Source organism: Leptinotarsa decemlineata, unplaced genomic scaffold, assembly GCF_025532065.1.
Source record: "Leptinotarsa decemlineata unplaced genomic scaffold, Ldec_3_MD MMD2_tig00000251_RagTag_RagTag, whole genome shotgun sequence".
NCBI classification, from domain to species: Eukaryota; Metazoa; Arthropoda; class Insecta; order Coleoptera; family Chrysomelidae; genus Leptinotarsa; species Leptinotarsa decemlineata.
In genome coordinates, this window is record NW_027412547.1 from 1,290,767 (window position 1) to 1,305,677 (window position 14,911).

The window sequence follows — 14,911 nt, forward strand, 5'->3', positions numbered from 1 at the left end:
TAAAGGGGGTACATAAAATTTGTATAACATTTCTGTCACAAGCACTAAAAAAGTTACAATATTGAAATTAACCTGACGTTTTGTACTACCAAAAGACACTTAGCCACTAATTTATTTGGTTTACCCCATGGTTGTAAGGGGTGGAAAACGCAACCCCTAAAATTTATTTCCGATGTTACTTTTTATCTTATTATTTGTTTAAAATTTGAACATTTATTTCCGATAGACTGTTTGTAGAAGACAGTCAGTCCTTTAAGCTACACTCAATGAAAAATATACAACATAATTTTAACATTCATAAATAAATCTTAAATATCAATATAAAACGTAGTAACTCGATTGATTCGAAAATTCTGTGGCAAAATAAACTCCGGTTTGAAGGCGGGGGTGTGGGGGGGGGTAAAAAAAAGAACAAATGATTCAAACTCAAAGTTGTGTAGAGGAATCGGAATAAACCTGACACTACGGAGAGTACGGTCAGTACAGAGTCAACGTTTCTTGATGTTCCATCTACATCAACCGGTACAGTAAGAACAAAATCCGATTTTTCATTAGGTTCGGCCGATTCAACATTTACGGAAGTAGATTATAATTCGGATTTGTATAGTGATAGTACTCCAGATAAGTGCGTCAACTAATTCTAAAAGGACCTCCTTACCAACCTGGGATATTAGATGACTTTCAAGACTTTCCAGTTTCCAAAATTTAACGTTTCTTGGTACAAACTTAAAAAAACAACTTTTGGACAGTGCAGCAACGTGAATGGTTAGTTTACTCTCCAAGAGGTAATAAAATGTTTTGTTTTGAATGCTAGCTTTCTGATAGTACGCATTGTTACTTTTTGAAATATTTCTTTCATTTGTGTGTGCTGTTTCTTTGTGATCTTATTTCTTTTTTTGATGGAAAATACAGAATTACTTCAAATACCTATGCCTTTGTACTGAATCTTGGCGACTAGTTATGGTGCGCCCTTCCCCGCCCTTAATTTTTAGAATCGCCACTGGAAGCATATGAAAAAACCTACATTCGCCAATTCTCAGGATATGAATCCTATTATTTCCCAAATGCCCACGGTCATCTCCATGTAACGTGTATAACTGAATCAGAAACGATCTCCAGGAATAGAAAAATTTCGTTCCGAATTGATGAATCATAGTGATTCTGTTGATAGATGAACAACTATTGAAAAAATGTAACCTTTCTATCTGATGAGTAAATTGTAATAATCACGTCCGCATCTATACGATGCAGGATTCAAATCTTCCACTTTGTTTATTTCAAAAACCTAATTTTGTAATCCATATCGAAACAGATACTTTTGCGAAATTGTCGATCACCTGGATTTCTCATAACTTCCTGTATATGTGTGACTTCATTTTTGTAACTTGGTTATTATTTTTCTGAGACATCCATTCATCATTTTATGTCAGCAAGATTGTTTTCCTCGAAACGCGTTTATGAGTTGTCGATAGATATTAGTAATATAAAACAATAAAAAGGATATTGATTAAATCCACTGGATTTCCATGTCATCGCCCTCTACGCAATGAATATATCCTAATCATTGGAATGACGTTAATACAAAACCTGTTTTTCTATCTCTGTTAATAATTTGTCTTTGGTAATTAAATGAATGGCATTCAACTCAGTTGAACGGAACAATGATATGAATAATCAATGAAAATTTCCAAATAATTTCCAGATCAAACTTTGTATACGGCACTTAACTGAGCGCTTCCTATATTTGAATTTGAATAAAACAAAGTGTGTCTGAGATATCATCGAATTTTTGATTTGTTTGGAAGACCTATTGATGCCATCATGTGTGGAATATAACATCGTTCAAAGGTCCGTCATGGCTCTCCTGGGTGGAGCCATTCTGAAATTTCCAATTTTCCATTACTCTGGCCCATCTGTATCTGTAGAGTAGAAGGGTGAGTGTAGACGCACAGCACTCAGGCCACATGTGACTCATCCTACCGAGGAGTTGTCCTCCTAGGTCATCGTCCATCCTGTCCTTACCAGGAAGGTGGACAGTTCACTAGGAAACATCTCCTTTATATCGAGGTGTAGGCCGAGACTCGCCGAACACACATTCTTTTTGGCAACCTTGAGGTGTCTCACGGCGGCCTTCGTGAAGGTTTTGAAAGGTGCAGCGACATTACTGACATTGCGCGGCTTCTTCAACCTTCTTGGGGTTCCCTCCGTGGAGGTGCACAAGTGAGGTAGCTTTCCTGCAGGGGCAGCCGGTTCCTTGCCTTTATTCGAAGTGGAGCTCTTGGCGACCGCCGCAGAAAGTGCCCTTGCTGTTGGAGGTGAAGTGGGTGAGGAGAAGGGTGCACTTATAGTTGCTGCCACTCCTGCCTCCTCAGCTTTCTTTATCATTTTGGCCTTGGCGCCGCAAATACGCTTACGCCTTGGCCTTTGTATTACATCACGAGGTGATCTGCTATGTCCAGCCTCATTCTAAGCGGTAGATTGGGGTGGATATTTCTGTTAATCCCCAGCCACCGCCTAAGATTGAGCTGACCACTTCTGTCCAGCCTCGGGATTGGTTTTTGTTGTTTCTATTGTTTCATTTATGTGTGTTCCCACGAGTAGCAAGGGAGGCATTACCAGAGGTAGGCTGATTACAATGAGGTTTCGCCCGTAACCGCATATCACCCTGCGGCCATTCAGCTCTCGGCACGATTCCTTATACCTTAGCTTGGGTAGGTGGGTCCACGGTGGCATGTTTTTCAAAGGCTTTTGACAAGTTTCAGTTCCCCTCACCCTATTTATTTCTGCCACTGACCAGGAGTCCGGCGACCCCATCCGTAAGGCTTATTGGCTTCCCAGGCAGGGCCTCCAGTCCCCTGGCCGTTTCCCCATCCGCCACCTGGGGACGCGCCCGATAGGTAGTCCAACCCACGGGTACTCTGGCGCATAAATCAGGCTTATTTTGACCGATGACATGAGTTTTCTTGGCTTTGAGGACCGCTGTGGTTTGAGGCTTATTCGCTTACACTTGTAACTTGAGAAAACCCCACAATAAAAAGTCTAATGGGGTCAAATCGCACGTTCTCGGTGGACAGTTTACATCACCTCCACATGATATGACCATGCCCTCAAATCGTTCGTGCAGAATATCCAATGTGACATGAGCTCTGTGGCAAGGTACGCCGTCTTGTTGATAACACATGTCGTTTGTATCCAGATCATCCATTTCCGGCCAAAAGAAGTTGAAATCATCGACCTATTGTACTCGTCGTTGACAGTGATGGCCTGGCCAACGTTGTTCTCGAAAAAATATGGATCGATTACGCCGCCATCCCAAAATCCACACCAAATACTGACTTTTCGGGATGCATTGGACGAAATGAGTTTTCATTGAAAATGTGAACGGTTGAATAGATGAACTTTTTGGTATACAGGCCAATTTACGGTGGATAGCACATTAGACGTTTCTGGTGAACCAGGCAACGGTTCACCATAAACGTCTTTGATGGACAGCATCACATTCGACATCCTCTATCCAACTAAATGATTTTTTACATTGCGGTGTTACCTCTTCCATTGGAAAGTAGTAGCAACTTGGATTTTTCAAACAAAACACACTGTAGGGGAAGGGTGGGCATAGTGGCCACTGCGGGCAAAGTTGCCACTTGAAGTTTTCTTCACTGTATAGTGGTGCAGCCTCGCGGCAATAGTCACAACTACTCGCCCGGCAGCCGTTGTTATTGTGTCGTAGTTTGGTGCCGCTCAGACGCTAGCTCACCGAGATGTCGCAAATTTTCCACTTTTTCGACACGAAGTGGCCACAGCCGTGGCCATTTTGTATCGAAAAAGTGAAAAATTTGCGAAAAAGTGTCAAGAGCAAGATTACGGCAAACTTCAGTTATTCTAATTCCGTGTTTTTTTTTACAGAAGAACAGTATGGTGTCCAAGTATAAAAGGAAAACCGCTCAGCAGTCCTGGAACTCTGAAGCTATGCAAAAAGGCCATTGATGCAGTGAAGAAGGACGGGTTGCCTTGGCAAACCGCAGCTAAAAGGTTCCAGGAACCTGGAAATACTTTAAAACGGCGTGCATTCGACAAAAATGTTCAAGCAGTAAACACAAAAAAGGTTCTTGGTCACTTTCGGCCCATATTTACTGAGGAGCAGGAAAACAAAATAGTTAACCATCTTTTGGACATGGAAGTCCGTTTTTTTGGTGTAACAGTCGCTGATCTACAGGCTCTTGCCTACAAACTTGCTGTAAAAAATTGCATACCTCATAACTTTAGTCATGAAAAGCTGCTGGGAAAGATTGGGCACGGGCTCAAGCGTTTAACAAAACTAATGTATCAAAGTTTTTTGACATTTTGGAAGGCATTCAGAAAGATCACGTACTCACACATCATAGGGTGTACAATCTTGATGATACTGGTCTCTTAACAGTCCAGTCCAAGTCGTCCAAGGTCTTTTCTCTAAAAGGTCGGCGACAAGTCGGCTCTTTGACATCTGCTGAACGAGGCGTTCTTTCAACTTTTGTAGTCTGTGTTTCAGCTGGGGGGACATTTATACCACCCTTTGTGATTTTACCAAGGCGTAGAATGAAAGTTGAACTGCAAGATGGTGCACCTCCTAGATCAGCTTTTGCATGTCATCCTACTCATGGTTTGACCACTTCTTGAAATTTTCAGAGCCAACAAAAGACGACCCGATTCTTATGATACTAGACGGTCATACAACTCACACGAACAACTTAGACTTCATCGAAAAAGCCAGAGACAATCATGTCACTGTTTTGTGCATTCCCCCACTGCAGTCATAAAATTCAGCCACTTGAAGTTGCGTTTATGGCACCTTTCAATAGGTATTTTGTACAAAGCATTGAAAAGTTCTTAAGAAATAATCCAGGACGGACAGTGACCGAATTCCAGGTTTCCCGGCTATTTGGTGAAGTGTTTTTGAAGGCAGCTACACCAGTTATCGCCATAAAAGGCTTTAGAAAATTAGGAATCGTCCCAATCGACAGAAATGTGTTCACAGAACTGAATTATGCAGCTGCTGAAACAACAGAAATCACTCTAGAAGAAGACCCTGCGCCAGGAGAAGAGAACACCATCATAGAAGTTTGTGCATCTTCATCTCAGACTGTCAACAACAGTAGCTCAACAGAACTCATTGGTGGTTCTGAAAACCCCAATACCGCCTTCATAATGGTATCCCTACCTTCTGTTGATCATCCAATCAGCTCTAGCAGTGGGCTTCCTTCTGCCACATTTGATCCGTCTATTCCCAGCATTTCATCAGCTGGTTCCCTAGAAAAAACTTCAAATTTGAACAGTCCACCAAACGAGAAGTCCACCTTATTTGCTGTAAGTCTACGTGAAATTATTCCTGCACCCAAGTTCAATAGGATTATCAAAAGAGAAACTAAGCGGAAGAAAGGAACAGCAACAGTTCTAACATCCAGTCCATATAAGGCCACTCTCATGGCAATTAGGAAAGAAAAAGAAGATAAAGAGAATGCGAAACAACGTAGAGTAGAAACAAAAAGAGAAAGGGGAATCGAAAAGAAACAGCAGGCTCCTAAAAAAAGGGTGGCTAAAATTGAAAATAAAGGAAAACGCCAATTGTTCAAGAAAAAGAATGACGATCTCTATAATGATGATGATAAAGGCAACGTCAGCGACGTCGACTGTTTATTCTGTGGTGATTGTTACTCGAAGTCCAAGGACAGCGAAGGCTAGATTAGATGTTCTGGGTGCCTCAAATGGACTCACAAAGCCTGCACAGGAGCCGAAGAGGAGGACGATGAGTTTATTTGTGATTTATGTAAATACATAAATCACAAATACAGTTTCACATACTTTCAGTAATGCCTATTCTTGTTTAAAACCCTAATACAATCGTTTTGAGTTCTGAAACTAAAAGCCTTTTATTTTTCCCATACTACCTAAATCCATTTAGGCCGTGGCCACTTTGCCCTACCTAGGGGCCTAAAGTGGCTACTTTGACAACTTTTGGTAAAGTCAAAATTTTGTTCAAATACGTTTAAAAATCAAGTCGTTTTTATTTTTGGATCAGGCCTAAGTATACTAAATGTTGAAGGGATTTATAGAATGTTTCAAAAAAGTTTAGGGGTGAAAAAAAAGATGTTCCTTACGGTGGCCACAATGCCCAACCCTCCTCTAAATAATATCATTTTTGAAATCTACAACAATTACCCGACAACTTTTCTTGGTATTTTTCTATACCTATCTGTTACCGTTTTCAAAATATTAATTGATTTACATTTTTTTTCGGAAATCATGACCTCTAATAATATTTTTGAGTTGAGGAATACTATGGCACCGAAATTTGGTTTGAAATTAGGTGATATTTGGAGCCTTCCCACACTTCAGCGTAATCTCCGTTATGTCAGTACAGGGTGGTAAAAAATACAGTTTTTTCGTTTGTATTATTACAAATTCAGTAAGCTGGTGAAATTTGCTCTCTTTTTGTTCTATAATTTCAAAACAGTAGGCAGTAAATTATCAGAAATGACTGATGTTTCGGCCTCAATCTGTCTTTTGCAGTGGCTTACGGAAATTTTATGAAGCTCGATGTGGCTAGCTGTACGATTATACTTACCATAATCTTGCTGCTGAGGTCTTTGTTGTTTTGATAATATCATTGTCTATTTCACTCATCTGAATAAATGGTAAATATTCTAGAGGTTATATGAAGTATTCAGACAGTATTTAGACTGGAAAGACAAAGTTTAAATTCAACGAAAAAACAAAAAGTTTCTGTTTGATCTATGAGAGCCGTACTGCTAGCCAAGTAAAAACGACAGCAACTATAGCAAAAAAAATCAAAAATATAATCATGCAGCTTTGCATAAAAAATGAATTAAATTTTCATGAATTTACCTTTTTCCCGACTTATCATCTCTTGTTTGTTTGTTTCGACAAAAATGACGAAACAAATCTTGGCGGTAACACGATAATAAATACGTTAAGACAGAAGTTAAAGTAACTTACAAAGAAAGTATCTAGAAATCATAACCCGGAAGTTGGAAATGAGGGAGAAAAAAAGTGCAATATACAAAACAGGTTTATTTAAAAATTATATAAATAAATGAATGTTTTCCAGATCTGGCTCCTCTTCATTTGATGCAATAGTTGGCATCTGCAATAAAATTTCAATTAATCACCAGAAATATAATGGAATCGGCCGATACTTGATGAAAATCCATAACTAACGTATTCTAAAAACACTTTATTGTATGATTTTCACTAGACAGTTTCACAAAAACGCAACACGTGTTTCGCTATACGTTGGCTTGTCTTAATGGCGTGTCTTAAGACACGCCCGAGGAAGCCATTGTACGGCGAAACACGTGTTGCGTTTTTGTAAAACGGTCTAGTGAAAATAACACAATAAAGTGTTTTTAGAATACGTTAATCACCAGAAAACATTTAAACTTTCATACACATATTGAAAGACATATATTTCGCATGCTCAATTTATTTGACCGTTTAATTTGCCGCTCTTAAGTTTCAAATCGGTAGAAAATATAATCTATTATATTTTTTGAAGTTAACCGCCATTTGCAACTAAAATCCATATCTCCAATATCTGAAGTTACTGTTCTCCTTGATTTCTGACTTGGATGCACAAATGCAAAATCGTAAATCATGACTCATTGAATAATTATGATCAGCGCACTTTTTGGAAATTCAGAAAATAATGTTTCATCGATATATTTTTTCAGAGAAAGAATTCACAACTTCCGCACTAAGAAAATTATTTCTCTCACCATTTGTTCTGGACACAATCCAGGAAATATAGGCAGTTGTCCTGGTATTGATTGCTGGTCTGCCAGTGGCGCACCCTAGACCATAGGAAATTATTCCAACCAACTGAAGTCTTCTTTTTTCAGGATCCATCCATAAAAGAGGGCCTGAAATGATCAATTCACCATTGGTTAAATCAAAACATATTGAACCATATCCTTTGATCCCAAGCATAGATAATTTTGCTGTGCAAACTTGTCAGAACTATCAATATCAGCATATGAACCCTGTAAAAGTTTCATTTCAATTTTATTTTTATATATAAAAGTGGTAAAAAACATAGAAAGTTTAATTTCTCTTTTCTTCACAAAATGTTTGTTCAAAAAATAATAATAGGGGAGACCAAGCGGGGATTTCGGGATTTACTAAAGCGCGGCAGATTAATATACATGGGGATTCCTTGTACCCGGTTAAGTACCTCCACCAAATATGAGCCCCATATATAAGGCCGCCTGTGAGTGATGAAGGATCAGATTAGTAAAAAAAAATTGATCATCAGAAATTCTCGAGCGCGTCAGATTAAGGTAGGGTGAGTTAATTACCTGCTAAAAGTGTATATTCCAGTAATCTGACAATTTGAGAGAGACGTAAAGGAAAGGGAGGGCAGCAAAGTTGTAAAAAAATAACGTCATTTCGACATTCTCGAGCGTAGCTAATTTTTTTTTATTTTGAAGGAAATAATTCAAGAATAACGAAAAATATATAAATCTGACAATTTCTGCAAGCCGAAATAACAAAAATTCGTCGATAAAGTTCAATGCTTGCAGCTATGTGATACCTATATTTCCCTCTCCAAGTTTCTATTTCTCTATTCTCTACTCACTGTTTCTCTATCTATCACTCACTCCGTCCTCACTCTGAATTCTGTTGCCTTGACGCCATCACAGCTGATCACAGGGACTCGTTCGTGATAAAGATGAAGATGATGATTAATTAATCAATTAATTGATGGATGTAGCCGTTACTACGTGGTAGCAAATCGTAATGAAGAGAAGAGAAATTAAACTATCCATGTTTTTTATCACGTTTATTTGTAACTAACGTTAATGCAGTTTCGACCTATAAGGACATTTTCAAACTTATACAATATATCAATTTGAAAATGTCCTTATAGGACGAAACTGGAGTAACGTCAGTTAAAAATAAAAGTGGTAAAAAACATAGAAAGTTTCATTTCTCTTTTCTTCATCAATTAATCAATTGGTTATAAAAAAATTAATTTTTTTCAGCATTTAAAAAAAATGATTTTCTTATAAATACGAGTATTCTACTTAAAAAACATAAACTTATTTATTTGCATGCTATTTACTGAGCTTTTCAATCAATTAAGTTCAATGAATTTTTGAAAAAATCAAAAAAAATATTCTTTTTGTCAGATTAAGCGAATCCCTCTAGATAATCGTCAGATTATTAGACAGCACGTCTAAAACATAAAGATGAACCGTATATATCTTAATCTGACGCGCTTGAGTATTTCAAAATGGCGAATTTTTTTTGCACATCGAAATCGTCAGATTATCGAGAGCTTTTTTTGTTGCACTTAACACCTCATTAGAAAATCTGACGCGTTCGATTAAATTTTTACATACATACATATAAAATTTCATGAAAATAGGTTTAGTCGTTTCCGTGGGGTTTGGCAACGAACACTGTGACACGAGAATTTTATATGTTAGATTCAAAATATTCCATATACATTTCATAAAATAATATTGCTCGAATGTCATCGAAACTATACTAGGATAACCTCTTTGAAACAAAAATAATCTTTCTCGCACTAGTAACAAATTTGTGATGCACTGTTTGAAACCTTTGGTGTAGTCATGAATATAACTGGATTTTTATCGCAACACAAAACCGTTATTTTCACACCTCGACAAGTATTTCGATCACCAAGTGATTATCTTCAAGAGGAAGATTGAACAGTTCAATCTTCCTCTTGAAGATGATCATTTGGTGATCGAAACACGTGTCGAGGTGTTGAAATAATTGTTTGGTGTTGGGATAAAACTCCAGTAATACTCACTTAGGTGCAACATGTTGAGAAAAATTTATATTGAAACAAATTGAATAATTCCTCTCCTCGAAGAATATTGAAAATGGAATCTCACCTCCCGAATCGCTCTGACAAGCGTCCTTTCCTGGTACGTATGTGCAAATTTGTCCTGGTGTTATGATACTAGCAGAATTTTCTTGGGAACATAAAAGGTTTGATGTTACAGTCAAATCAACCTTCATCAAAACATCTGACTGTGGTCCAGTATAGAATATTTGCCCCCAACCTGTATGGAAAAAGACAATATATTATTCAAAAATCTTTAAATTATCACAAACACTATGAGTGGGGAATGGAAAAATATACACTCCTTATTCAAAGTTGATTGATTATGACAAATGTTTTCAGATTATAATACAATTTTCATTCAAAAAAAATTCCATAATGAAATATTAGTAGGTGTGATGTGGAGTAACTCGCCCTCCAGTAATTATTTCATGACTTTTTCCTTGTTTTTCAGCTTGATGATCATGCAGACCATTAATTTTTGATAATAAGACAAAGATAAAGGGTGAATTGCCTAGACAAAAACAAGCAAAAACATGCTTATTGTCAAGGAAAGGAAGAGAACAAACACTACATTTCTCAGAGACCTGGACTTAGGCAAGAATATCACCGCTGTTCAAGAATCTACAAGCTGCCATGGGCTTTATTGCATTTCTCTTCACACTATTGAGCTGATCTGACATATTAATTAAAAAAATAACATCTCACCCAGTGCTGTAACTTTTTGTCCTTCGAAATCCCAGGTTGTGTATCTAAAAGGCAAACAAACGGGTCCTACGTATAGATTGAATTTCATATCCACAGCGGTCTTCAGTATAGCCAAATCATTAACCAAAGTTCCGTTGTCGAAACGGGGATGTGTCTCAGAATACGAGACCCTATAGAGAGCTGCTGCTGCTGTTTCGTATTCTGAAAATATCATAAAATGGAAGTGCTGGAAGTGATTTTCATTATTCATTTCATGCTTGATGTTTGAGTTCTTGATTAATATTCATTTCAATGTACCAAGAGTATCGAGTAGGTGTTTGTGTTGCAAGGTTGAGGATCTTACAAACCCTAGAGAGTCTGGCCAAAGGCTGAGGCAAACGTACACATCTACTGATAATCACGCTGCAAACAAACTGTCGTTTCGTACTAGGTTCCAATATTTTCATTTTCTAGTAATTGGCTTCATAAAATGCTGTATTGATTTATTGGAGAAGCCAATTTTGAAATATCTGATGGGGTTTCAAAAAGGAGTAGACAGCAAAGTAAAACCTATCGAAAAAATCAAGAGACGACTATGACTGAAAATATGTTAATGTTAATATGTTGAAACGTTAATATGTTATTAGGTTAATATGTTGATATGTTAATATGTTAATATTTTAATATGTTAATATGTTAATATGTTAATATGTTAATATGTTAATATGTTAATATGTTAATATGTTAATATGTTAATATGTTAATATGTTAATATGTTAATATGTTAATATGTTAATATGTTAATATGTTAATATGTTAATATGTTAATATGTTAATATGTTAATATGTTAATATGTTAATATGTTAATAAGTTAATAAGTTAATATGTTGATATGTTAATATGTTGATATGTTAATATGTTAATATTTTAATATGTTAATATGTTAATATGTTAATTTGTTAATATGTTAATATGTTAATATGTTAATATGTTAATATGTTAATATGTTAATATGTTAATAAGTTAATAAGTTAATATGTTGATATGTTAATATGTTAATATGTTGATATGTTACTGTTGGAGAAAACAAAGTCCAGCCCGTTAGGCTGTGATCGAATGAAATTTATTACACCAAACATTTTGTCGGATATCGTGCCAAAGATCTTCAATAATGTGCTCGTTAACTGAGAGAGCGAGAGAAAAGTCTCAGCAACGAATGACTGGGGAGCTTCGTGTTCACTCGTATTCATACACATACACTTACACTCGTATTCATTCACATTTCATTCACAAATGGTAACTTGGCTAAATATTGTTTCAGAGATTTACTATTTTCCTTCATTGCTTTTGCTGAGATGTATCTTGTTGCCTCATCAATAATGATGATGAATGATTTGGTTGTTTTATTCAAGTCAGACTTCTTCTGGATTTCATCAAAATCAACATGTATGGTTTCATATGAATTTTCAGAACATTTAGTGATAGGAACAAAGTCAGGTCTTGGTAAATATTTGAACTTTGCTATTTGGCAAGTCTTACAAGTTTTTGTGTATTGTGTGTATTTGATATCCTTAGTCATATTTTTCCATATAAATCTAGCTTTAGTTTTATAATAGGTTCTATAATACCCATCATGGCCTTCGAAGTAGCATCGTCGTGATACAATTTTAGAATTTCGATAATCATCTGCTTGCTTTTAACTTGATATCTGCCGTCTTCCATTTTTTCCATATACAAAAATTAAAGAAGAAAAATAAAAGAGAACAGCTGAGAAGGAAGCCCACAAAGAATTGCCATTCTTAGACGTATTGGTGAAGAGGAACGACACTAAGTGGGAAACATCTGTATACCGAAAACCACTCATACTGGACAGTATCTGAACCACGAATCCAACCACCATCAATCGACTAAAAGAGGAATCATCAAGACTCTATTAGACCGTGCTTCTGGGCTCTTTAATACGAAGGAAGGTCTCGAGAAGGAACTAGACATCATCAAAAATGATCTTCAACGGAATGGCTACTCCAAAGCGATGGTAGAAAAGACTTTTGCTAAAAGACAGCAGGATCATCACAAGAAAGAGATGCCATCACAACCAGTGCCTGCACTTTCCTACATCAGATGATTATCGGAGAGGATAAGAAGAATTGGTTCCAAATACAACATCAGAACCTGCTACAGATCAGGTAACACTATCCGTAGCAGCCTCACGAAAACCAGGACACCAAACGCGGACTGCGATTCCAAGAATTGCATTTACCGGATTCCCTGTAAGTGCGGAAAATCCTATATCGGTGAAACTAAGAGGCCATTGAATGTTCGCATTGCCGAGCACAAGAAACACACACAGCGAGGGGAAACCAGCAAATCAGGAATAGCAGACCATGTTTGGACCTATCAACACAACATCGAATGGTCCCAAGCTGAGATCATACACAGAGAGGAACATTGGTTTAGGAGAAAATTCAAGGAAGCCGCATAAATGTTGTCCAACAACGTATTCAGCCAAGCTAGCGTAGAGATACGCAATATATGGAAACCCATCATCAAGCGAAAAATGGCCAACTCCTGGCAAACGGTCATCTCCCACTGAACCAGGTCTCGAGAAGGAACTAGACATCATCAAAAATGATCTTCAACGGAATGGCTACTCCAAAGCGATGGTAGAAAAGACTTTGGCTAAAAGACAGCAGGAGCCCCGAAAGGAAGAGAAACCGTCACAACCAGTGCTTGCACATCCCTAGATTATCGTATCTTTCCCTAGGGAAAGATACGAATAATTGGATCCAAGTACAACATCAGAATCTGCTCCAGATTCAGAAACACTATCCGTTGCAGCCTCACGAAAATCAAGCCACCAAACGCGAACAGCGATTCCAAGAATTGCATTTGCTTGTGTTATGTCCTCAAAAAATCCAATTGCTATGCGTCTAGACGACCCACTATAATATTCAGCACCAAAAATCGACTTACTTGCAGAAATATTGTGATCACCAACGAGAATTCCAAGATCCTCTAATTTTACTAAAGGAAGACAATGAGCAGCTGTGAGCACGTATCGTTTGGAAATTATGCTGCCGCCACAAAAGACGCTTCGTGTCACCGTATTCACCAGTGCAGCCATGGATGGAAATTCGTTGACCATGGTTTCCACTCCTCCCACAATTCTAGTCTGTGGAAAAAAATATGTCAATGTCGAAACAATGCATACTATAGAGGTGCAACACTGAAAAATTCGAAGGTGAATATTCAATATTTTTAAAGAAATACGTTTTGAATTGTGCAATTTTTATAAATAGTCCGGTCAAATTAGACTAAAAAATGAGAGTGAAGGCACATACATTTATAATAAGCTGCAAATGCGTGTAATTGTTCAAAACATAGTTCAAAATAAGATTTTGAAATTCCGAATGATTGCGATGCCTGGAAAAAATGTATTCGAGGTCAAAGGTCAAAAATCTCGAAAAAAAATTGTTTTTTCGCGATTTTCAGGAAAACGGCAAGTTTTATCATAAAATAACTTCAAATAAAAATTGTAGACCATAAAATTCTCTACAAAAAATATATACTTTGCATGTTTCGTAAAAAACACTAAAAATAAGAAACAGGTGCCATTAGCTTGTCTAGTAGTGTATAGTGTATAGTGAATAGTGTATGGTTTCCAATTGAAAACATCGTGTTTCATCAGTTTTCCCGATGTTATGTTTTAGGTGGAAATTTCGACCACCCTGTAAATTATTTTCGAAAATTCGATGAACCTGTTCATGAGTTGATGCTTAGGTGTGATTCTGTGAAATTCAACATTTTCAACTGTTTCTGTCTATGAGTTATGATTTTTTCGGTGTGGTGTTGTAACTGTCAAATTTTTCAGAAAAAAATAATATCTCAAAAACTAACAAATTCAGGTATAGGCAATAGGACCACAAAGTGGGCCTAAAATGTGCTGAGAAATTCAAAAATATAATAAAACACAGCGTGTTCCATTTAAAATAAGGAAGTTGCCCTCAACTTCCGGTATAACGGAAAGAGACCGCAAGTTGAAAATATTTTAGTTGAGAAGACCATTTTCTAAAACCCACTATCACAAAATTTCAAGTTTTCATTTTGAATCGTTCTTCATATATTCCTAACGAACGCTCGTCATAGAAGACCGTGTATATATCTTCACTATTCATTTTTTTCCTTGGAGAATTCAAATCTGTGACATTATCCACTCAAAATAACTCCAAACATTGATAAATAAGATTTCAGGAAAAACAAAATCAATTGTTATATTTGGAAAACAAAGTTTTTGGCTTTCTACTACTCCATCTTGGTACAAAAAATGTGGGAATTTTCCAAAGAAAGGAAGA

General features: G+C 36.9%; 2 protein-coding genes across 4 annotated transcripts in view; one reads left to right on the forward strand and one right to left on the reverse strand.

Moving 5' to 3' along the window:
* Positions 1–399: 399 nt before the first annotated feature.
* Positions 400–5,846, forward strand: LOC141481628 (uncharacterized). The gene is made up of 2 exons (XM_074173481.1): positions 400–785; positions 3,907–5,846. Exon 2 carries the CDS (start codon positions 4,759–4,761, stop codon positions 5,716–5,718), a length of 960 nt encoding a protein of 319 aa, XP_074029582.1. The 5' UTR covers positions 400–785; positions 3,907–4,758; the 3' UTR covers positions 5,719–5,846.
* A 1,207-nt stretch (positions 5,847–7,053) lies between these two features.
* The window catches only part of LOC111512483 (venom serine protease), a 116,209-nt gene continuing 108,351 nt past the window's right edge, over positions 7,054–14,911 (reverse strand). For all 3 annotated transcript variants that reach the window (XM_074173477.1, XM_074173478.1, XM_074173480.1), the window contains exons 5-9: positions 13,533–13,731; positions 10,580–10,780; positions 9,921–10,091; positions 7,773–7,916; positions 7,054–7,141 (exon numbers count right to left, since the gene is read on the reverse strand). In XM_074173477.1, coding sequence (XP_074029578.1) covers positions 7,119–7,141; positions 7,773–7,916; positions 9,921–10,091; positions 10,580–10,780; positions 13,533–13,731 — 738 coding nt within the window. In that variant the 3' untranslated portion in view covers positions 7,054–7,118. The remainder of the gene's footprint in view (positions 7,142–7,772; positions 7,917–9,920; positions 10,092–10,579; positions 10,781–13,532; positions 13,732–14,911) is intronic.

Excerpts from the sequence above, each read along its gene's own strand:
- LOC141481628 (XM_074173481.1), top strand. The coding sequence starts at position 4,759 with ATGTCACTGTTTTGTGCATTCCCCCACTGCAGTCATAAAATTCAGCCA.